Source organism: Cheilinus undulatus, linkage group 8 (genome assembly GCF_018320785.1).
Source record: "Cheilinus undulatus linkage group 8, ASM1832078v1, whole genome shotgun sequence".
Taxonomy (NCBI): domain Eukaryota; kingdom Metazoa; phylum Chordata; class Actinopteri; order Labriformes; family Labridae; genus Cheilinus; species Cheilinus undulatus.
The window spans coordinates 22518205-22544252 of NC_054872.1; the positions used below are offsets into that span (position 1 = coordinate 22518205).

The 26048-nt window shown below is 37.8% G+C and overlaps 1 protein-coding gene across 1 annotated transcript; it reads right to left on the reverse strand.

Moving 5' to 3' along the window:
* Positions 1-11558: 11558 nt before the first annotated feature.
* LOC121514030 (secretagogin-like) lies at positions 11559-25640 on the reverse strand. The gene is made up of 11 exons (XM_041794084.1): positions 25510-25640; positions 24976-25046; positions 22299-22391; positions 19682-19771; positions 18224-18280; positions 17448-17525; positions 16853-16908; positions 14528-14573; positions 14338-14397; positions 12877-12945; positions 11559-12128 (listed from the first exon to the last, which is right to left on the reverse strand). Exons 1-11 carry the CDS (start codon positions 25577-25579, stop codon positions 11997-11999), a joined length of 822 nt encoding a protein of 273 aa, XP_041650018.1. The 5' UTR covers positions 25580-25640; the 3' UTR covers positions 11559-11996.
* Between the last annotated feature and the right edge of the window lie 408 nt (positions 25641-26048).

Sequence of the window (26048 nt, forward strand, 5' to 3'; positions counted from 1 at the left end):
TCTATACCTAACTACAATTTGCTTCCGGTGAAGAAATTTGGGGGCTTTTTGAAGAGCTCGGACATTGCTGTGAGGGCCAGGGATTTTTTTTTTTTTTTACTAATCAAGATCTATCAAAATACATGTCTTAATCATTGAAAGTAATTCAAAACATATACATCATATTTAATGCATACCTATCTTGAGGACCCTGTAAGCATGAGTTATTGCCTGGCTATTTTGAAGGAAAAAGCACCAATTAAAGACTGCTATAGGTGTACAATAAAACCTTCCCTCAGGAGTTGTAGGAGTCCATGCCTTAAGCTCTAAAGACACCAAACCTGATACTTGCCCACATACACAATATGGGCAAAAGTATTTGGCCGCCTGACCATTACACCAGCAGAGACTGTAATGACATTATGTTCTTATACATTTACTTTAATATGGAGTTGTCCCCCCTTTCGCAGTTATAACAGCCACCACTCTTCTTGGCAGGCTTTCCACAAGATTTTGGAGTGCTTTTAGAAAAGGGCAGCCATCAAACTGCCACAAAGATGGAAGCATAACATGGTTCAAAATGTCTTTGTATGCTGAAGCATTAAGATTGCCCATCACTGGAGTTAAGGTGCCGAGCCCAAACCCTGAAAAACAGCCCCATACTACGTATATATCTCCTCCACCAAATTTCACAGTCGACTCAATGCAGCCAGACAAGTAATGTTCTCTCAGCATCTGCCAAATCCAGACTCACCCATCTAAATACCAAAAAGAGAAGCTTGATTTGGCACTCCACAGAACATGTTTTCACTGCTCCACAGTCCAGTGTCAGTGCCTTACACCACTCCATCTGATGCTTTGAATTGGACTTGGTGATGTGAGGCTTGCATGCAGCTGCTCGGCCATGGAAACCCATTTATGAAGCTGCCGCCTCACAGTTTTTGTGCTTATGTTAATGCCAGTGGAAGTTCAGAACTCTTCAGCTATGGAATCAGCAGAGTATTTGCGACTTTTATGCACCATTTGCCTTAGCAGTTAATGACCCTGCACTGTTACTTTATGTAGTCTTCCACTTTATGGCTGAGTTGCTGTTGTTCCTGAATGCTTCTACTTTCTAATTGTATTACTTACTAATAACCGTGGCATATCCAGCAGAGATTAATTTCACAAATCATCTTATTGTAAAGGTGGCATCCATAACAGTAACCCACTTGAGCTCTTCAGAACAACCCATTTTGTATCACAAACATTTGCAAATGGAGACTGCATGGCTAAGTGCTTGATTTTATACACCTGTGGTAACGGATCTGGGTGAAACACCTCAATCCAATAATTAACAGGTATGACCAAATACTTTTGTCTATATAGTGTATTTTATTTTAATTTTGTCACAAGCCAAAAGCACTGCATCTGAAATCCAGTCCCAGACAAGCCAAGTTGCAGTGTTCAAAGCAAATTTGGTAAACATGTCAAGACCTATTTTAGTCTAATCACAGAAAAAGTTTTTTCTTTGTCATGAAAAATACGTTGAATATTGTTTTATGTTGATGAAAGTGATAAAAAGTTCAGTTATGGTGAGCAGTCTGTGGTAGTTTATAGCAGCCAAAGTCTATTCCAGTTGATTTTTTTTTCTGACATCTTTTCAAGTCTGTGTGTGAAATAAATCAAAGAGTTTGAGCACAAGACATTGACATGCATTTGATCAGAGCTCCTCCAAAGGAAACACTGACAAGTAACTTGAATTATTCCACTGAGCTGTAGCAACCTTTCATTTTGTCCAAATATTGTTTGATTCAGATCATTAAACCTTTGGCTCCCAGTCTCAGGATGCATAACTCCACAGTGAAATATTATTGGCTCAAAGTACATGTGGTGAACACTGAGAGGAATTTTAATCACTGTTGATCAGTCTGCACTGTTGGACACAAAGAGGAAATGTCAGATTAATGGACCATTTGCATTTAAGGAAATCTTGGGTCATGGTATGGTTTATGTAGTGTTTAAAGATCCTGTTAAAAGTGTCCTGTCATCAACATAATGCATAATGTGGATGCAGGGAAAAAGTTCGTGTGAGGTAACAATTCATTTTCTATAACAGCCTCTATTTTCTCTCTTGACTGTCTCTCTAACCTATTTTCCCTCATGCACTCATCATCAGTTTACATTATATCCTCGACACATTCACACATGAACGTTGGAGGTTTACATTATTTCAATTTGCCCCCTAAGTCATCACCCAGTGGTGGGTTTGACAGCCTGGGAGGCCACCACGGGGTGATCTCTCTCTCAGGGTTTATTTGATGAACGCCACTATACATGAGCTGAGACACCAAGACAGGAGCAGATGGGTCTTACTGTGGGTGGCAATATGAAGCTTGCACTAATAAAATATGGACCATGGAGAAAATCTCTAATGCATTTCAGGCATCCTACAGAGAAGCAGCAGCAGTGAGGGGCAGTTTTTTGTCTGAAAACATGAGGCTAAGAGAGAGGTATGGACTTGAAAACATTTTATGGTGTTTTTGTACAATAATTAACATAGGCAAATAGCTTAGAACTAATCAATCAAACTTAAATCTTAAATCACTTATTCATGGCAAATGGCAAAGAAAGACTGCAGCAATTCAGCACAGATTCCTATTACTCGATGAATGGAGCTCAGCAGAAGTTCAAACATGAAGACAGTTTCTACTCACTCATTAGTCACCACTCGTTCATATCTCTCCCTCTCCAATCTATTCTCTCTTCCTGCTCCGCTGATCGACTGATTATGGACATACACTCTTAAAAATAATAAGCTAATCAGAATTTGCCACAGCCTCAGTCATGCACCTGTCATATTATAAATCTGTTGTACTCTCTTTTACAGTCACCCTCTCCTTTCTGTGTGGACACTGCAACCCTCCTCCACCCCAGCCACCTCCATTCAGTTCATCAGCATCTAGTCCAGATCCACATAGATATTCTTCTCATCTTATCCTGCAAACCACCTCATTGGTTTCCTGGTTGAGCTCCTCAGAAGTCTACTCCTCATCTGATCCTGCATACCTCATTAACACCACCACTAGTGTCTGGACTCCAAAGAGAGTATGTATCCTATTCCTGCTGTTTGCCTCACTACCCCTTTTGAATACATCAAGTTATCACAATGGATTCTCATCGCCAAAGACATTGCGCATTTCTCTTTTATTAGAATCTGTAAAGTAGACTATTGGTAAACTCATATTAAGTCTCTCATGATTGAACTGAATTTTACCACAGCAGAGTACAGCGGAGGCCCTTGGACAAAAGCCTGCAGGACGGCACAAGATTGTAGTAATGTGTCAGAGACAGATTCCTACCTACAGACATACACCTTTTTATTTACAAGAAAATCCATTTGATGCCTGATATGTACATCTAATTACAGAAATACACTTCAGGATATGATGGGCTTCTGTGTTGTATGTTGACATAATGTCACAGAGAACAAGTGCCAAACAATCCCCTGCATCAGATCACATTAACACTTTAGTTAGACACTCAGCTAAGCAGCTGCAATAGAGGCTGTCTCTATAACTTCACACTTAATTTGACATGTCAACAAAACATGGCATGTTAAAAACAGGAGGGCAAAAGTAGGCCAAGAAGTAGTCTGCCCTATCTTAATGCAGGTCAGGTCACTGATTGTTCTCTAGGGAAACACATAGTTATCCAACATCTCCAGTTTCAGTAACATCCACTCTCTCTGACAGGACACCCTATTTTGTCGGTCCATACTCATGGACAGACTGCATCTGTTCCACACTCATGTTTGTTTTAGCTGCTTCTTGGCTGAAAGTGAACACATGGCTGCCAGTTGAACAAGATTTCATACAAAAACAAACAAAATATCAAGATTTATGACAATGTTTTTGCAAGTGTTATTTTTAGTATAGCACATAGAGAACTGAAAGCAGAACAAACACAAGAAGTTCTGACTGGAAGAATGAAAGTTAAGTATTTGATCCTTTAAGGAGGCTCGCATCGCAGCTGGGACTCTGATGTCTGGATTATCAGTTATCAGTTACTCCTTTTTAAATTGCACGACACATTTTTAGACTTACCTTTAAATGTCAATCTTTGATGGCTTTTGGACAAGTTGCTTGTTTTAAAGATTTTTTTTCTGACAAATACTGCAATTTGCAAATAATTTTATATTTTTTCAAATAATTATATTATACATCTTTTTTATAAAGCACTCTCTAAACAGACGGTTCAAAGTGTTTTACACGACATAAAACATGCACAGCAGATCAGATTAAAATCAGCAGATTCCATGGACCAGTTTAGTTTATGCACCAGCTTGGTGCAAAAAACAATACAATACAAAAAGTAAGAAAAACAGATATTTTGATGACATCCTATAGATTGAAACCTGCATAAAGTTAGTAATAGCTCTTAGGTAAAAATATGTTTTCAAAAGTGACTTAAGAGAAAACACACAGTCAGCAGTTTCCTTTGGTAGGTCATTGCAGAGCATTAAAAACCAGCAATAACATTTTTAAATGTATTCTAAAATCAACTGGGAGCTGATGAAGGGAGCCGAGTACAGGGGTGATGTGCTCCTGTTTGCTTGTACCTATTAAAAATCTGGCTGTGGCGTTTTGCACGTATTGCAGGCGAGACAAAGTGGACTGACTGACCCCCAGATAGAGGGAGTTACAGTAGTCAAGCTGTGATGTTATAAAAGTGTGAATAATTTTTTCAGTGTCTGTAAAAGATGAAAACGGTTTAACTTTTGCTAAGGCATGTAGTTGATAAATGCAGCCTTTCATTACAGAATTTATTTGTTTGTCAAACTTAAAAGCGGAATCAAAAATCACACCAAGATTTTTTGCAGATTGTTGAAGCTGGGATGATAGTGGGCCAAGATCTTTCTTTAGGGTGATGCTGGAGTCTGGTGGGCCAAGTAGGACTATTTCAGTTTTTTGTTCATTTAGGAGTAGAACGTTTTGAGCCAGCCAGTCTTTTATTTCTTTAAGGCAGTGGAAAAGTAATTGTAGTGACTGTGGGCTTTGGAAGGTAGAGCTGTAAGTCATCTGCATAAAAATGAAAGTTTATGCAGCTTATCATTTCTGATGCCTTAGCAAAAATGTGCATTTCAATCAGTGAACTAAAGATGTCACTTATTGGACACTTACAGAAATTGTGTGTGAATACCCAACCTTTAATATACAACATATATCCTTATAAGCACAGTCTCATTACTTAATATCCATACCTTGTACTACTATTAGCTGCTGTTAAAAACACATTGATCAGTGCTGTGGTACTTCCTGAAACCAAAATGAAACGTTTCACAGATATGACACAACAGCTCTGTCACAATTTTAAACATCCTTCTGCTGCTGTTTCCTGGTTTGGTTCAATGGAGGTGAATTTTACAGTGTTTGTCAACCACAGTCTAACAGCACAACATGTGACGCAAGTTAGACCTGTGTCCCACTATATAAAACACATTATACCCACTTTTAGTATTGTTTACTGTACACACACTGAAATGTTGTTTGACATAACTGCACTATATGATGCTCCTCTTTGTTAAAGTAGCATTTTTAATCAACCCCAGACTATGATCCAATGAATACATTTAAACAAGGAATTCTGGGAAATGTAGAAAATTTAAAAAGACCAAAAAAAAAAAAAAAGTCTTTTGTCAAAAGACATCAGCAGATTTAAAATCAGCTGATGTAAATGATTAGGTACTGTATTTTACTAGCACAAAATTGAATTTTTCAGCTGTATATTTTTCCTCCTACTGACCTTCTGTTTAAAAGGTCCTTAAGGTGCTTAACTGAAACCATAGTGACCAGTGACCCTGTACATCCATACATTAAGAATAATGTTTACTATTCAGCTTACAGGTCCCATGAACTGCATCGGTACTGACGTTTTGGGAATGTGAATGTTGGTTTTCACCAAGGAGAGGCACAGAAATGCAACCTAAAGAAAGGCAGAGGCTGACAATTTACAGCACCTGCCTTATTTGTTGTTTGTTCAGTGAAGAAAAGAGGGAGAAAAAGAAGAAAAGGCATGAAGGAGGTACTGGAGGTCAGTCGTCTGTCAATGTGTGGAGCCTGGTGCCATGATCTTTTTAAAGTTTACTGCCTATTGTTTATGCTTTAGCAGAGACAAACACATGCCAGCTCCAAGCAGAGACAGGTTAGTTTGCTTGAAAGGGAAATAAGGCCATTGCATGGTCAGCACTAAAGTTGAACATAGGATGTATTTCCTGTATTAATGTCAACATTATAAAGTAAATTTTGATATAAAAATATAGAAACATACTAAAAACATGGAGTGCTTATTTCTGGACATCCTGTGTCCAGTCAGCAGTACATGACAGTGACAATAAAGATGTCTAGCGCCATCTTCTGGGGATGAAACGGCACCGTGCTGGGGTACTTCCGCTGTGAACATACACTCTCTAAGTGCAAAAAACAATATAGAAAAGTTCACACCAATATCCTTTATTGTTTATTATTATTATTATTATTATTATTATTATTATTATTATTATTATTATTGTTCTCATTATATTTATGAAAATGTCATGTTTACCAAAAATGAAAAAGCAAGAAAACAGTTCAGAAACCATCATATTTGAGTACGGCCACTAGAGGGCGGTGTTAAACAGTGTAAACTTCAAATGATAGTCTGTAAGAAAGGGAGAGGCTTGTGTGCTCTTCACTATAAAAACACAAGGAACAACACAAAAAGACCGGATTAGTTTAACACATTTAACAAGTTTAACAAGAAGCCCCAGCACACACACCTCTATTACATCAACAGATGTTGTCTCACATTACTTTAATACTGCATTGTCTCTTTAGATTAGGTATGGATCATTTAAGATGCTATTGGGTGTGTTGTTAGCTCTGCAATCTAACCAGTGAAAACTCTAGATACTTCAAAACAGGCAAATGCAAACTAAATTAGTAGGGCTATTTTATTTCTTTAGTCACTTTCAGATTATACCCATTATTAAGGATGAGTATTTAAAGATGCTTACACAAGAGTCAGCTTGCAGTAGCAATCATGTCCCGTCTCCCCATCTGTCGCCGGCCTACAATCACCCTGCTCTAAGCCCATTAGGACCTGAGCATGAATACATCATCATATTATAATAAGACACACACACTTTACAAGCAGCACAGTCTCAGGGTCAGAACAATGAAGAATTTTACTGATGACAGGACAGTAACCCTACCCTACTAACTTTATTTTGAGTTGCTTTTGGTCAGATGTGGCCCTCTAACACTCCACTATTGTTTAACTTCCTGAGACCTAAGCTTTTGTTTGTAATGCTTTTTTAGTTTCTCCAACTTATTTAGGATATGTAGGAAAAATTTAAATGTTCTTTTCTAAAATCCACACAAATTCCTCAAAATTTTATTGAAATTCCATAAATTATTTCAATGTGTCCCATAAAAAGTACCTACCTCAAATTTTTACCAAATGTTTCGGTGAAATGTCATGATAAAACCTAAGGAGTCCATCAAAAATGTCACGTGAATTCCTGAAAAATTTCAAGCAAATTCCTCCATAAATGTCTTAGAAAATTCCCCAAAACACTAATTTATTCCCCTAAATTCCTTGAAAATGTTGGAAAACATCTAGACAAATTTCCTGAAGTCTACTTGAAAATTCTTTAAATATTCAAAGGACATTTAAGAAAAATCTCCAATCACTCACACAAATTTCCCAAATTCCCATGAAAATGCAATAAATGAATAAATAAAATAATAAATAAATCAAAGCAAATTTCTCTCAAACGCTCCAAAATTGGCAAACAAACCACAAATTTTCATGAAAATACTTTAAATTTATGAGCAAATTCCCCAAACAGCAATGCATTCCAACATTTTAAGTACGTAACTTAAACTTTAAAGGACATTATCTCAATAATTCTATAGCAGAATGACTATGCTGTAGGTAATCCAAAATGTAATGTCTTCATATGCATATGCAGAGTCTAAGGAAGGTAAAATATTTGTCAAGAGGAGTGGTCATATCAATGGTATATCATGTCCATGTTGCACCAGCAGTAATCCCACTTCTTCTATTGTGCCAGGTCCAGGGAAGTGTTCCATGCTTGAGCACAGTAGAGTGCACTGACATCAGTCAAACTCACACAGACTGCCTAGTGTTAGTAAACCCTCATTGACTCTTTGTTGGCTCTCTGATTGGTCTGCTTACCTGCCAGTCAGAGAGCCCACTTTCACAGCACCTGGTGCTGTGAAAGATGTAGAGCAGGGGTCATCAAGTACATCTGCACGAGGGCCAGATTTAGTCTCAACAGAAACTCTGGGGGCCGGACTTTCAAATACACAAAAAATTAAATATGTTTGTCTGATTGAAATATTATTGTAGTAGTATTTGTATTTTTTTCAAAACATTTTTAGTCATTACCAGTGAGATCTATCTCTATTATTTATAATGCAGCAGGCCATAAGGAGACAACAGACAACAGAATCAGACAGACCCCTGAAATCCAAGAGAATGGGCCCTCCCCAGTTGTGATTTAGCACAACTATTAACCCATTTTTGACACTTTTAACCCTTTTCTGATACTCTTTGCCCCCTTTTGCCACTTTAACCCAATTTTTGAAAGATTTTAACCACCGTTAAACCACTTTTCCTGCATGATTTATCCCCGTTGTGCCACTCTTTTATCAATTTTTGCCACTTTTCTTCTATTTCTGCCACTTTTTAACCCCTTTTCATTACTTTCTTGCACTGTTTTTTGTAATTTGTAACCATTGTTTTATAACTTTTGTGCCTTTTTTCCTCTTTAACCAGTTTTTGCCACATTTTAACCTCTTTTCACCATCTTATCCGGTCTTTTTTTGCAGTACTTCTGTCAACCTAAACCCTTTTTTAAATATGGAATAATTATGACAGTAAATCTGTAAAAACAGATTAAATGGTAAGTCCTGCTAAAACTACCTCAATGTTAATTTTTTGTGGGTTGGATTAAACAGCTGTAGACACTTAAAGCCAAAAGATTCTCTTAAAATCTTCCTTTTCTGAATTTAATGATCTTTTAGGGGCCGGACAGGAAGCTTTGGGGGGCCTGATGTGGTCCCCGGGCTGCCAGTTGATGATCAGTGATCTAGGGTAAACCTACATCTGGCAAGACAAACGTTTAGGATGGGCTAAATCTTTTCATTGAAATGGTAGCCTTCATTCCAATGCTTAAGCATGGTTTAAAGGTGTCCATTGGGTGTTAAAAAGAGCAATTCAGTATACCTAGTATTTTTCATCCTGTTCCTGAACTGATGTTAAGGTTGTGGTATGGTGGACCCAAAATGCAGACCAGATGAAAAAGGTTTAACAGATTTATTGAAATGTGCTCAGGAAGGAGGGGGGAATCCAGGAGTCCTGGTGAGTGAGGGTTTCTTTTCCCACAGGGGAGAGTGAGAGTGCTGCTGATCCAGGAGTCCAGGTGAATGAGAGTCTTTTCAGGGGAGTGAGAGTGAGCGTGCTGCTGCTGGGTTTCAGGGCTGGTGCGAGGTGTGGAGGGAGGCACTGGAGGAAAAAGGAAACACAGGTAAGTCAGAATCATTCACAAGAAAGCCCTGGAGATTAATCAATAATCTTTTAGCGAGTGTCACTGGTAGTCAGGGAGCCTTGTACCGCTGTGCGTGGCAGACAATACGCTGGCACTGAGATGAGAGGCAGCAGCGGTGAAGTAGTGTGATGATTAGAGATCCGCAGCAGGTGTGGTCAGTCGTCTCAGCGCCGCGGGGGAGGGGGAAGCCTCGGAGAAAGCAAAGTTGGAGACAGCAGCACAAAAACAGAAACTAGTCCTTCAAAATGAATGAATTTTCAAATCACTACAACTGAAGGGGAATGACGAGCAATGTGGTTTTTGAATTTGACATTGTGGACAACTACATTGGCACTCTTTCCCTGGTGTTCTGGTCTTTCTCCTCCCTCTGCCTGCAGCTCACCAGAGTGCAGGAGCAAGAGGGGAGGGGAGGGGGGCATTTAGAGGGGAAATTAAGGGTGTGTAGGTGGGCACACATACTCTGGGGAACTTAAAGTGAGGAGTTGTTTTTTCCCTGCTGCTTTCTTCCCAAAACAGCCCCCTTTCTCTCCCGGCTTATTAAGATTGCTGTATTTTGTTGTTTTTGACTGGTTTGGAGATTCCCAGTAGTCCTGTTTTCTATCTTCCAGTGTCCTCTTGGAATATTATATATGGTCAGACAGTTGAGGGGAAGACACTCGGTCCTACTGACCCTTCTCCTTCCAGCTTTTAAATCTTTTTGGCTGCGGTCGCCTCTTCTTTTTGGATTAGCTTCTTTTCATTATTTTACACTGATTAATTACATTTATCATTCTATAAAGGTTGTGACTTTTGTGTCTCACTGCTTTGTTACATGTAAATGAGTCTCCTTGCGTTTTTGAGCATTTGTTGCATCCACATTTTATTTTCAGAGCCCATAACACTTCTCCAGTAAATGAGTCTTGTGATATAGTGGAGAGAAAAGCTTTTAACACTAATGGAGACGTGTTTGTTCTGCAGCAGCTGTGCAGCATCTGTACTCCCCACTGAAAACACTCACAATCACTTCAGTAAACAGAGCCGTTCACACGTTAACACTTGTACACACTGTACCTGTTAACTGTAAATAAACTCTGTGTGTGAATGATCTTTTTCGTGTTTGTAATTTTCTGAATGAACACAGGAGCAGAAATAGAGACAGTATCAAACCAAACATTATAGCTTTGTGGAGACCTGAGGGGCGATCAGGCTGTCCGAGGCCGAGCAAAGCTTTTATGTCTGCATCATTAGCTTCCTTTTAGTGGCTGAGAGGGTTTCCATCTACTTAACTCTGTTTGTTCCTATCCTCTGACTCCAACATTGCATACAAAGACTTATCCTGTCAGGTTGTTGTGTCTTATAGGAGACGAGTGGCAGTGACCTGAAAGGTCTGGGTCAAATCTTTGGGCCTGGGCTGCATTTTTAAATCTATGTTTTTGCCACTTGAAATGTTAATTTTCCTGAAAAATCTGATTGCATTACACTCTCAAAGAATACTACTCTCCACTGTGAGAACTCCACAACCTTTTATGTTTAAAGTGGATATTTCTTCTTAATCAGGGCACAAAAGCTTAAAATTCAAGAACTATGAATGTAATTAGTGTTTTGGTTTTAAATTAAGCAATAAAGTATTCAAATATTTTCATGAATGATAACAAAATGCTTTCTAAAGCTGAGCTTTTCAGCTTTAGGTATGTGATTTTTCTATCATCTGCTCATTAAATTTTCTACTCTCTTCAATCTTCAATCAATCAAACAGACTTCAATCTTTCTGCTCTCTGGGGGGTTACTGTTGTCTATAGATGATAAAGAAAAGGCTTGTCAACAACTGTCCAACATTGCTTAATAATATTCATAATCAAGGTCACCGTAAGGTGGTTAATGAAACATTATGAGCTGTTGTAACAGCACCTCTAGTTTATTTCCTTCATCTCTGATCAAAATGTACCTCTACTCAAAACTAAGATCAAAACAAAGATGCTAAAAATGAACTTTTTCATTCCTTCAATGTTTTATTTCCCTCATTAACCCATACTATTCCAGTTATAACAGGACACAGCACACTTGGCAGAGAATCATGCAGATACATGTCAGTATTAAATGTAACAAACTTAATCAGCAACGTTCCTGAAAAAAATCTAAAATCACACGTAAAACATTTCATATTTCAATCTTTAAACTTCAGTGATCGCAGACTGATAAATATGTCACAAACTTACAGCACAGGCAGCCATTTTAACAAAAAAATACAATTAATATTTCTTTTCATTCTATCAGAATACCACATGCAGTAAACACAGTTGTTACTACTTGTATCACACTGTCTTATTGTGTTTCAATCATATTCAGGATCATACAATCCTTATGAATGTTGGTCTAAATCCAAACTTACTATCAGCCAAACAACAAATACAATCATTGACTCATACTATGATATGACAACCCTTTAACTGAGTTTAGGTTTGACTCCCAGACACAGAGCCAGCTCATTTTTCTGAATCTTTCCATCCTTGTTGACGTCACAGTGGCGCAGCAGAACAACCCGCAGTTTATCCAGCTCAGGGCCCGTGAGGTTAGGCTGGAGAGGACAGAGCGGAGCAGGAAGAAATTTAATGTGGAGAAGACAGATACACAGAACAGATGCTTTATGATGCCGCGTTTGCCAGCTTGAGTTTGATGAGGCTGTACTGAGTGTATCATAAGTGTCATACCAGTGTTTATACAGGCCCACATCCATCAAACTCAGTAAACATCTACTGTCTGTTGTGGCAGCTATGCTCATTTTATTTTAAGTTATGGCCTGAGGTCCACACTTAACCCTACATCGAAACTAGTTAGGCTATAATGTTGTGTTACTGTTTGGTTGCACCAAAGAGATACAAGGTTCATCTAAACTTAGAGCATGATTTCAAAACTAACCACAAAATTGCTGCAGAAATGATGTTTTTACTTCATTCAGCCAATGGTTGATGTTAGGGTTAACCCAGTAGTATTCTCGAATGCAGTGTTACTTACAGTGCTGTCATAACATAACTGCTGTACACTGCTATTAATTCACAGACAGTGAAATGTGTGCAAACTATGACAAAGCATTTTTATTGGATGATAACCAAAGTCTACAACCTTGATCTAAAAACAACAAATAATAGTGATAGTGAGTGGGGAATCCTCAATAACATGAGGTACTACTTTATTGTTTGACAGCCTTATTTACACCTTCTAAGAGGTAGGTATGAGATTCAGATTATAACTCCAAATTAAAATGACCTGCACATATTTATAACCTAGCATCAAAACTGTTGGACATGTTTGTTTATCAGTCTTACCCTAACCAGCCCCATCATGTCTTTGACAAATCCGTCCACCTCAGCACCCTCCAGTGCTCCTGTCTTACTCTGAACAAGAAAGACAGAGACAGAAAAGAGAAGAGAAGGTTGGAGAAGGTGCAGATTACTCCATGTCATTTATGCCCCACCTGCATCAATCAGTTACACATACATTCATCTCTGTAGTCAGGTAGTATTTTAAGATATGAAACATCACAGAGTGTATTGTGTTTAATATCTACCACTTGGTTCAATGCAAAACTTGTAATAGAATATTTCCAAAGCAGCCCGGCAGTATAAAAAACTGCAAAAAGAGGTATTAGGCTCTTAGTATGAAATATACACTCATTGATCACATTTTTCTGGGTATGCCTATTCAACTGCCTATTAGGCCAAAAAAAAATCAGCTAATGTTACATGGCAGCAACCGATTCATTTAGGCAGACATGGTTAAAATAATCCACTGAAGTTCAAACTGAGCATCAAAATGTCACTTAAATCATCTTTCTTCTCTTTTCTGAGGCTCTGCTTGATCTTCAGCAGATCATCTTGACCATGCCTTCATGTCTTAATAAATAGCTGCTGCCATGTGATTGAAATCTTGAGTGAGCAGTTGAATGGGTGTACCTAATAAAGTGATCAGTTAAAAAAAAGCATCTTTGAGTTTCACTTCCTAAAGGATCAGGAAATGTTTTGTAAAGGTTTTTTTTAAGAGGTTGCTAGAGTGCATGCTATGCTGTCAATGAACATGTTTGAAAATACAGCCAAGGAGTGAAAGTATAACTTTCAGACTCAAGCATAGACTCGATTTTAAACAAATTAATTTGTGCAGTCAGACAGGACACTGTAATACTGCAGATTTTGTTAAAAAGGCTCAATGAGCAGATTACTTCAAAAATTTTCATCGCTCACTGCTTGTCGGTGCAGGCAAATTCACATTTGTTATTCAACAGACCAGAGGACACTTATGCAAGACTCCTTACTAATCTGGAAGTCATCATCTGATAAAATCTGTTAGAGTTAACTCATCCACCCAGAGAGTGGTATGACATGAAAATCAGTGCTTTATTTCATTACATTTCATTAATGAGGTAAGGGAGATAATTGGATTCACTGCTGCTGTGCTGAGTGGTGTCCTGCACACAGATACATGTGGAGAAAATCAGGAGTGTCATTAATTTAGTGGCAGTGATAACTGGGAGGGAAACTGCAGTCACAGCCACAGAAAGCTTTGTTTTCACTTATAACTTAACGTTGTTGTTTTCTCTATGCATAATTAATTACAGACCAATTAATGGTTCAAACTTGAAACCTTTCAGCCAGATGTCTGCATCTGCATTGTACAAAAACCCAACAAAGTCCAGAGTACAGCCAAAAGTCTCATAGTTTCCTGACAGTAATGATCTTTTATATAATGAAATAAAGAAGCAGCAGTCCCACCCTGTACATTATTATACTTACAACATCATAATGGGCAAATATCTTGTCAAAGTCTCTCTTTCTCTCCTCTTTGCTGCATGCCTAGAGAAGAAATGAAATACACTGTTAAAAACAGAATATTCTATGAAAGTACTGAAGTTGGAGTAAATAAATGAAGATTACTCATGGATTAGACTTCATTCTGAACCTGTTACGAATGACAAAAACTCACATCCATTTTAAACTGGAGCAGGAAGTTTTCTTCTAAAGCCATGATCCTTGTAGGGGAAAAAAACACAAATTGTTATTTTATTCACAAGATAAATCTTGTGAATTTTCAGATTCCCGCTCTTGTTGTAAATATGATGCATATTAACACTTTCAGCCAATAGGGTGACTGTGGGAGTGATGCTGAATTCACTGCCATGTTTTTTGGGTGTCCACAGGCTTTGGTCTTTCTTTCAAGCTGTTTGGACCACACTAACTTTTCCATAACGCTGCTTTTACCATGAATGACAGCCTGTTTTACAGAAAATTGATTTTCATCCTGATCTTAAGAGAAATTCTACCATTAATATTACAAACCTCAATTCCAAAGAAAGACTGGATATTATGTAAAATGTGGATTATAACAGAATACAGTGATTTGCACATTTTTTTCAACCTATATTCAATTGAATACACACATAGCCAAGACATTCATGTTCAAAATTTAAACTTTGTGAAACTAAACACACCCTTCTAAATTTGATACCTGCAATATGTTCTAAAAAGTTGGGATTGGGAAAGTCTAGGAAAGGTCTTTGACGCCAACAAAACACCTTGAACATTCAACAGGTGGGTTTGTTTATAGGCAACAGGTGATAGCACCATGACTGAGTGTAAAAGAGCACAACTGAAAGGCTTGGTCATTCAAAATCAATGGGTGGCAAAGTTCTCCACTTTATGGACAAATAGTCCAACAGTTTATGAACAATGTTCCTAAATTGTAGTTGCAAAGGGATTTAGAGATTTGACTGTCTACAGCCCATAATATCATCAAAAGATTCAGAGGATCTGGAGAAATCTCTATGTGTAAGGGGCAAGATCATAAACCATTACTGATTGCTGTGTCCTTCAGGCAGCAGTACATTAAAAAACAGCATTATTCTGTGATAGATATGACAGTGTGAGCTCAGGAGCATTTCAGAAAATCATTGTCAGTTAGCACAGTATGTCACTACATCTACAAATTGAAGTTAAGAATCTACAATGGAAAGTGAAAGTCATATATCAACATCCAGAAGCCCCACCAGCTTCTCTGGGCCAGAGCTCATCTGAGGTTGACCTTCCTACAGTGTAAAGGTGCGCTGTGAACTGATGAATCCACATTTTCACTTTTGTTTTACTTATCATTTGGATATAATGCTTGTTGAGACTTCTAGGCTAAAGAGGAAAACTAATCATCCAGATTGCTATCAAAACAAAATTCAAAAGCCAGCATGTGTAATGGTGTAAGGGTGTTTAAGTGCCAATGACAATATCAACTAGCACATCTGTGAATATTGAGAGGTACAACAGGTTTTAGAGCAACACATGCTTCAATTCAGATTACATCTTTTTCAGGGTTGCCCCTGCTTATTTCAGCATGACAATGCCCAGCCACATTTTGCATGAGTTGCAACAGCATGGCTTCACACTGAAAGACGGTGGGGCCGAGTCAGACCTGCATGCAGTCCAGTTTTTGTCACAGTGAATATGTGGTATTCAAATACAACAACAGAAACCCCTTGCTGCTGAACTTAATATGTACATAAAACAAAACTGAGAAAATTCAGCTTTCAGTACTTTAACAGTGAGTGTCACCAGTCTCCAAATGCTCACAAAGCACTGTTTGAAGAAAAGGTGATGTTACATAGTGGTAAACATACTCCTGTCCCAACACTTTTGGAACATTATAATCAGAATGTTTGTCACTTTTCACAAAAAGGATACAGTTTATCAGTTTAATGATTAATATCTTGTCTTTGTGCTGTCTTTAGTTGAATGGTTGGAAAGGATTTGCAAATCATTGTTTTGTCTTTAATCCCATTTCACACAGTGTCCCAACTTTTTTGGAGTTGTGGATTGTAAAACCTTTGTTTATAAAGCTCTTCTCAAAAGTAGTTACATTCGGGTAAAAAAAAGCCAAAACAGTACAAAACAAATACACATACAGACAACAATAGAACAACACAGTAAATCATAGCTAATAAATAATATATTAATACCCTGTTAAAGAAGACCAACACAGCCAAGAGCTCAGAAAATAACAGCTGATAGAAAATAGTTATTAAATGCTATGACATTGAATGTGGCCTCTGAAATCTGCAGGCTGAGACATCCACAGCTGATGAGCCCGGACTGTGATCACGGTTACCTTTCATGACCTGCAGAGTTTTAAAAACCATTTGATGGTCCCTGCTGGAAGATCTCAGTCAGTAGACTGACTCATGGCAAGTTTGTCGGTTAAAATAAAAGGTGAAACCTGGCTGCAAAGACTTTAAACAAGCAACAAAAACTTAAAACTAGCTGTTACCTGGCCAGGTCATTCAAATCCAAACAGCCGTCCTTGTTTTTGTCAAAGATTTTCATCTGCAAGACAAAAACACTTTACTGAGAAACATAAATCTCTTTCTGTCCTGTTTATTTCCTTCAAGCACCATCTGTGACTCCAGAATCAACTCAGAGTTTGATCAGGTTGTCTGAGACTGCAGTGACTTTTTAGACTAAACAAGATGCCCTCTGCTTCCTTCTGACAAATACAGAAAGTATTTAGATTGGAAAGTTTCTCTCAACAATGTTTTCACATGTATTCACATCAGCTTGTAGAAAAAGGTTTATGAGCCTTCTGTAGATATAGGTAAAGCTGTTATTTGTGAAAATAATGATGACAGAAATCACACTTTTAAGGACACAGTTTGTACATTTGACCTAATAAGTACTTACAGTAAATGTGATCTAAGAAAACTGCAGAGAAAGATTATTTAAACCATTTTCAAGCCACATCTATGTACAGGAGATACAACAGAGCCGCTGACACACACACCACCACACACATCACAGATATTCTCTAACATTATACTTAATGGTTTTCAAAGGAATGTGTTTGTGTTAATGAACTGTAAACAAACCATTGTGTCTGTGTACTCCTCCAGTTTGTCAGACGGTACTTCCTTGTGATGCTGCTGGAACAAGTCTTTCAGGAAAGCCTGAAAGACAAAACATTTGCAAACACTGAAACAACAAAAAAATCAAAAGGATGGGATGATACTCAATTACACAAACAGTCTTTAACAAGGAAACATAATAAATACACAGCAAATTCAGAAGAGGGACATTTTTGGTGTTGGTGAAATCTCAGCAAGTGCAAAGAAATTTATACTCTGGATTAAGTCAGATCCCTAAAAATATACACAGTGTGTCAGTCAATAAAAAAAAAAAAAAAAAAAAAATTGGTATTATAGTCATTTTTTGACTATAAAAAGAGACAATGTGCCCTGTAGTTGAACAGACTTAGGACAGCCCCACCAATGAAATTTTTCACCAGCCGCCACTCAAATCAATAAAAAAAAAACTGGTAAAAAAAAGAAAAAGAAAAAGAAATTGATCCACTGAGAAAATTTTTTTTCTAGTATTACTAAGAGTGTTGAGCTACATGACAAAAACCAAAGGCAGTTTTAACTCCATTCTGAGTGAAATGGTCCTTAGTGTTAGAGTTGTTTAGTTAGTTGAATAGTTAGTTATATAGTTGAACAGATTTAGGACAGCCCCACTGATGAAATTTTTCACCAGCCACCACTGGGCTGAGGGTGATGTTCATTCTCTGCGACACTTCAGAAATCTCCTTGAACAGAAGAGACATTAGTAAAGGCCTTTTCATATAAATACATTTTTTAGTTGACCTCACCTTGAGCTCCTGAGCAGATATGTAGCCGCTGCAGTCAACATCATACTTCTTCCAGATCTTCAGCCGGGAAAAAAGAGCAAATCAGAAAAATATTAACAAGCACTGTGCAAGGATTTTAGTCAAGTGAGTGAGTCAACACACCGAGGGACACACTACTAAGGGTTATTATAGAGCAGAATGCTTTTCTGTTGTTTTACACGGTGAGAGACAATGAGAACTAAAATTCACAAGGGAAATATCACTCTATAGACATAGTTGGGGTCTTGAAGTTTGAAAACACTTCCTCATATTTTGTATGTGTTGCAACCAAGCTCTCATTTTCTGTTGTTTTTATCATGCCAATCTGTTTAACCAAGGAAAGGTGTTGCATTTTTGCTTATCTTAACTTTCATATCATTCTCTTAGAACTTACTGAATCATTTCCTTCCTATTTCAAGATATGGTTTTAAAACTTCAATTATAATGCTTTCTATAGCAGGAAAATGTCATGTGGTAGCTGGGTTCTTGTTTTGTGAGCTCTTCGGGCATATTTTAAAAAAGCTCTTTCTGTCATATGTGACCTTACAGTGACATACAGAATCATAATTTTATCGTCCATGTCAGATTTTGGCCACTTCATGACTGGTTCTTAAACAACGACCCAATCTTCATCCACATCAAAAGCTGGAATGAATTGTGTGAATCTTCAGTGTCACTCGTCACAGTTCTGCACTAGTGGTGTGGATGGGAGTGGAAGTCTTTTGCACTTAGTGAAAAACACAGAGAAGATGGTTCCTCCTTACTCTCTGTGATACAAGAGTGCCCTAACCGCCCTAGAGACCCCTCCAACACAGCACAGAGGTGAGCTGGTCCTTGGCTACTTTTTCTCTGCCTTAGAGACAGGTTTAAAGAAGATAAAGACTCAAATCGATGTAGTAGTTGGATCACCTGCTCATTTAACAATGAGCTTGGCTGTATTTAAGATGATGAAATCCAAATTTCAAATAAAATTTGTGCATGAGGGTCGATTCAGGACCATAACAGGTTCATATGAGAATCTGATAAAGGTCATATTTAAAAAACAATGGGAACAGCCAATAAAAAAGAGTATCTTAGAAACAAATCAAAATCGAGCTTTAAAAGTCAGCTGATTCTACTTTGTTGTTGTAGATATGATTGGTCTTTTTAATGCTGATATTGGAAAGACGAGTTGGATAGAGTTGGAAATCAGGGAGAGAGAGTGTGAGGACTGCCATGCGGGGAAGGAGCCACAAGTTGGATTGAACCCACCTACTTCAAGGATTAGGGCCTCTGTGCATGTGGAGTATGTGAAATGACTGCTAGACCCCAGATTTTTCTTCATAATCTCCACAAGTCTCACAAACTCTAATGACACAATTTTATTAGTGTATTCCTTATTGAACAGATGAGTCTCTGCTTCTGCATCAAATAAATCTTTGATAATTTCTGTGACTCTACCTTCATGAAGTCGACACTGTTGTCCAGAGGAGCTTCTCTACGGAAGATCAACAGGAAGTTCTCATCTTCAGGGAGGATCATATTAGCCAGCTGGAAAATGAGACAGAGCAGGAGTTGAGTGATCAATATGCCTTTGGCATTTCATAATAATGGAACCACAGGAACTAAACTAATTTTGGGACACTGTCTATAAAAGATATAAGTGTTGATTTTTTTTTAAATGACACAAAATGAAAAATAAATGTGATCAGTAATCTCTGCATAAAGTACAGCATGTGCACACTGCAGCTTCCTGCAGGCTCAGATACACAAGATAGAGAGGATGTATGATTTATATTCTACAGCTCCTCCTGGCTTCACTCCAGTTCATGTTGCTCCTCTCCTCTCTGTCCTTCTTTTATAGTATCAGCCCTGCATTAGCAGATTAAACTGGCCACTGTCATTTATTGAATTAAAACCCAGGATGAAACTGCAGCCATTTGGATCAGAAAGCTGAGTCAGATCAAACGCAATGCGCCAAAAACGAGACCAACCCATGAAGAGCCAGACTTCCTGGACAGACAAGCAGCATTTCCAATTTTGATTGTTTTCAGCTATTTCCAAGAAAATTATAAAAAGGAATGGCTATTTTAGACTTAGACATCTTTTTGTAGTATATGTAAGTATTTTTTAATTCAGCCAATGTGCAGAAAAATACAGTTCCTCAGATGTCCACTTGAGGCTGACCTCAAAAAACAAGGAAGCCCCATTAACATTAAATCTCATTTTGCAGACTGATATGAAAAACTCTCTTGTCCAAAGCTTTCAGTAAAATTGGTAAAAAAAAAAAAAATATGATGTGACTTTGGCGATGCATATATTCTGATTTTAAAGACTATAAGGGTCGTGAATGCATTTGCATTAGTAGACAAGTAGTTATTTGCCAGGAGTCTTAAGGTCTGTCCCACATGAAACTCAGTCCCTGTTTGCATATTGACTGAAATTTCAGTCAGCATCTTCAATATGGTGACTGCCCTCTAAGGCTTCATAATGCCTCTTCAGGAACCAGTGAGTGACATCACTGAGTCTACAACCACTGTTGATAAAGTTGATGTATTTAACAGAGAAAAACAACCACTATAACTAGTAAATAGACATTTCAGAAGGTGGAATTTGAGGAGAATGAGACAGTGGTTTAGTTGTACTGCAAGCAAATGGCTACTGGTTGAACATTAGCAGAGGCAGTTATCATGGCAATTTAATCAGAACTGAACAGAATTTCTTTATTAAAACCTTTTTGTGGTAGAAAATCTGTTTTTGCAATCTCCTGAGTATTTTAACATAACAATGGCTGCCTGCCAGGTTTGCATTATAGAGTCTACTCCCACACAGCAGTACATTCCTGCACCTCTTATGTTTTGTTGCTGTGATTGGTCCTTAATAAATGTGACAGACAGGATATTCATCCAATCACCCTCTGAGGTTTTATAGTTCCATCATTCCCAAACGTTATCTATGGGCTGTTGCCCAGATGGATGTGAAATATGCCCCATGCAATGGATATATAAAACAGTCTATCTGGAACAGTAAGTATTGAACTAAACCAGAATGTTGGGATACAACAATATACAATACAAAATACAGTCCTCTTTGCAGATAGAGCATAGGAAACATGGAGCAGAGTTTGTGCTGTACCACCTTTACAATGTAAGGTGTTGCTGTTTATTCTGTCCTGACTTCTAATTTCATTTGCAATAAACAAACCTCATTTCATCAAGCACCAACCCACTGAAGTTTCCTTTTAGTGAAACAGGATCCCCTTACAACATGCACAAATAGTGCATTAACAGTGCAACTGGTGTTCTTTTTGTCTGATTGTAAGTGAACAGTCATATGGCACTGAACTAGAGCTGCAACAAAATTTCTTGAAGATATCACACAGGATGCTGGGGTTTTCTGACAGACCAACTAACTTCCTTTTAATGCAGATTACTTGGTTAGATGAAGTGAATATAGAAAACTAGAATCTCAAGTATAGTGCCTTCTAGAAAGCTACTCATCAGATGTGCTCAGTAGCAGTCCCGCCTTGTCAGGTCCTGAGTTCATTTTATCTCCAAAGACAGGACTAGTCCACATTAGGTTTATATAATTTCTTCATTAAATAATTGCTAAACCCATGTCAGTGAAACGGTAAACTTTAGAGAGCAGGAAAACAAAGATGGGTACATCTATAGACAGACCATATAGATGCTTTTGTGCAACAAGGTTTGATCTCACTGTTCCAGCATCAACTGCAGTAAATGTCCTCGATGGGCCACTTATGTAAGACAGGTATTGATTTTTCCATCTTTATGAGTAAAACCCAAAGCGTTTGGGGTCTGTGAGGTCAGCACATTAAGGGACTGGCCTAATGTATGTGCACAACATCCTTTGATTGAATGAATTGTTCTGATGTAGAGAGGATGCTGTGCCAGGAGCTGCATCACAGACACAGAGGAGACTCAATGAGAGCATGTCAGATAGAACGGAGTATCAATCTTTTGTGTCCATGTCAGAATTTACAGCACAAACGCTCACCTTAAGGAAAAGTTCAGTCATTCAGAAATAATTGAGGTACATAAATGGTTCTGCAGCCTACTTCATGGATCTGTAGTTTCCCATCAGCAGTGACATCGTAGGCAGACATAAACCTCTGCTTCAGTCTCTGGACTCTCTCCTCAGTCACTTTCTCCTGCAGAGACACATGAGAACGAAGCCCCCATTAGACATTCACTAACTGTACTAAACTTTACAAAGCTATCAGGAAACTAATCTCAGAATAGTGCACTGGAATAAAAATGTGGTGTTTTACAAAGACAAATGCATAGGCTATTCTTTAATCTTCAGACCTTGATAGTGAATAAAAAACACCAGTGCTGAGTCACATTTATTTGTCACCATGGAGACTCCTTTCTCAGATCCTTCTCGTTCAAGGTTTACTATTTGAACTCTAAGATAACTCCTGTTTGAGCTTACCACATATTTCAAACACTGCAGAGAGCATGGTGTACAGATATCAAAGTTTATGATCACGTCTTCTCTTCCTGTATAAACACGCTTCTTTCTCAACTGGACCTCAGATAACAAAAACTGAAAGGACTGTCTTATTTGTAAGTTCATTCAAAATTTGATTAGCAGTTTTTCTTCCTTAGGTCACTATAGAAACCTGTTGATCTCAGATGTTGTTGTTTCTTTTATATGCTGAGCAGACTGTGAGGTGCCAGAGCAGTGCTCAATACAGAGGGATTCATCTCTGTGTTCATCTTCATCACCTACTGTGTGATACCACATGTGGCGCCGGCTCTCTGCTGTTGCTAAGCACAAGTTTTTACTCTGTTGACATAAGGCATTTATGCAGTTGCATCCCTGCTAGAGACTACCAGAGCGGTGATGACTCTTTCTGGGGTTCACACAGGTAAAGATGATGTTAAAGCTCCTTAAAGGTTTTTCTAAGAGACCATGAAACAGAGCAAAATTAATGCTGATGCCTCTTTATACTTTTTACTATATAAATAAACAAGTATTGCCAAATAGTTTTCTTTTTCTTTAAATTATAATTTCCTGTGTACTTTAATGACTGTTATTTTTGAATTACCTCCATTTTCATGTTTAAATAAACTTATTGTCTGTTTTATTTTATCCATCCAACAGTCAGTCCTGTTTTACAGCATTTTCTATTGTTTGCTCTAAATTACAACTTAAGACTGAACCTTGAGGTCCCTAAAAGTGTGCCCTAAAGTTCAGTCTTAGAACCTGTTTAGATCTCCATTCATATTCACAATTTGTGTGAGACCTTTTAAAATGCCTTATATCATTTGTATGCTGATGACACCATTATTCATTTCTCTTTATCATAAGTTACATAGGCTTTTGAGTTTTATCATTCTGCTTTTAATGTTATTTAATCTCATATGCAGAAACTTACATTGGTTTGAAATGCTGATCAAACAAAACTCCTAGTAGTCTCTAATACAAGTGAGTTACGAGCTAATATCCAGCCAATTTGAACTATGCAAAGTAGACCTACTGAGTTAGTCTCAAACTACAAATACCTGGGTTTTCTTATTGATCATGAGCTTTTGTTCAAAGCTCACATTGCCAATTTGGTCAGCAAACTCAGGTAAACCAAGGTTTCTATTATAGAAATAAATCCTGCTTCTGCCTCAGCGCCCATTTCTTCATCATGTGACTTCTTCAGGATGTGGTGGCCTCAGTGTGTCACTACAGCCTGGAGAACCACTACGCCTTGGTGTACTTTTTAATATTTGTAGCCCTATAAATTAAATGCCTTATACATTTTTCAAACCATATTGAGTGCCTGGACCTGGATTATTTTTGCATATGTTTTTTAGTTGTAAGTTTTCCATCCCTCCCACTTCCAATTTGTTAAAACCCAGTGACAGATGTACAGAAAAATAGTATAAATAAAAAATGAGATACAAGGTTTTGGCCTGCTGCCAGCTATATGACCATTGATATGATAGCTGAAAAATCTGCATCATTTTACATGCTGCACCAGAGGGAAAAATCAAGGCACCATGAGATTGGACATTACTTTAAATCTAAGCAGATGTAATAAGATAACTTGTCTGTGCTCTGTTTTGCAGAGAGAAATACACTAAACAGATCATATCCTCGGGGCCTGAGTGATGGGAAGCAAACATAAGACAATCAACGTGGCATGTGGTCAATCAAGGTCTGTTTGTTTGAGTACAAACCCATTAGACAGATGTGGTTAGACCAATCAGAGACACTCACAAAAACAGTCTGGAAATGCACTAATGGTCATTTATGCTGATTTAGATGCTCATTCTGTTTCCATTTTAGGAAGACTATTAAGGGTAGATTTAAGCTAAGAGTCTTTTAGTTTGACAGTGTCCAGAGCTTGTCTGTGTTGCCACACCCATCCTGAGAAATGCATTAATCTTCAGCCGACCACACAGCAGCAGGATGCAAAATCTTTGAGGCAAATGCATTTCTTAAGAAGATTTATGATGTTTACAAATGTTCTTACTAAATATTAACTTAAGTTTGATGACCATTGATACGAATTTTTAAATAGATGACTGCCTTTCCTTAAAGAGAATGTATAGTAACATACATGAACTAAAAGGTAAACCTTTAAACTGTTAGATTTTTTTGACACTTCATTATCATCATGTGCATTTGTCCCATCAGATAATGATGCAGTCTGTTACTTTGTGTTCCCAGCTGTCCCTGACATGCAATGCATTAAACTGCTGTCATCACACGTTCTGCATGATCTGATCTCTCACCTGTGGACCCAGCCTCTTCATCATGTGACGGAAAAACTCATCAAGCTCTTTGCCCTCAATGTAGCCATTATCTGTCCAATCAAAAACAAGTAGTGCAAGTCTTGTTAGACCAGGAAGCAGAGAAAAAAAGTCATCACAGAAATAACTTGGAGGAAGAATTAGGCATGTCTAACTTATCATGGATATATTCTCGATGTCCCTGATCAGAGTTGATTTAATTCAAATTCAGATGTATCCCACATTTGAAATTGCGACAGTATTACAAAAACAGCTTTATGAAATTATTCAGGGCATTGCCATCTTTGTATATATACACACACACACCCACACACATAAGTTTGTTTTTGCATTTCACACTATAAAAACTTAAATGACTTCCTACAACCTGATCTAACAATGGTATCATCACACATACAGAATGCATTTTTTATATTTTGTCTACTTAAACCAAAAGATTCTTTACAAAATTCTGTATTATCTCTTCAAGCAGGAGTTTATGCTGAAAAAAATCTACTTATAATTAAATTTTCTCACCATCTGCGTCAAAGTGTTGCCAGATTTCCAGGAAACCTGCAGCATCCAGGTTATCAAAAGCACTGTCCATTTTTGAAAAACAAAATTCAAGAAGTCAACTTTAACAGAGAACTGAGGTGACAAACTGCCTGGCTGCTCAGTTGTCTGACATATGTTACTCTGACTTTGTGTGAAACCACACCTCCTCCAAGTGTGTAAAAGAGAGAGAATACTGACTATAGAAATATGTGTGCCATCTAGTGGCCATTTAGTTACACTGCAAATAAATCTTCAATAGCAGTGCTTACCAAAGTGTGGTCCGAGACCCACTGTTGGGCCCTAGAGGTACTGTAGGTGGGCTGCAAGAGGACATTTACAATAAATAAAAATCATAGAAAATAAAAAATGATTAAATCACATTTTAAATGATCATAAAAAATAATATATATCAGTTTGAACTCATGTCACCTTTTCATCATTTGTCTGATGTGTAACAATCAGTGTTACAGTTTAACTGGTGTCGGATTAACTGGTGACACTCAGCTGTTTCACTTTGCTGC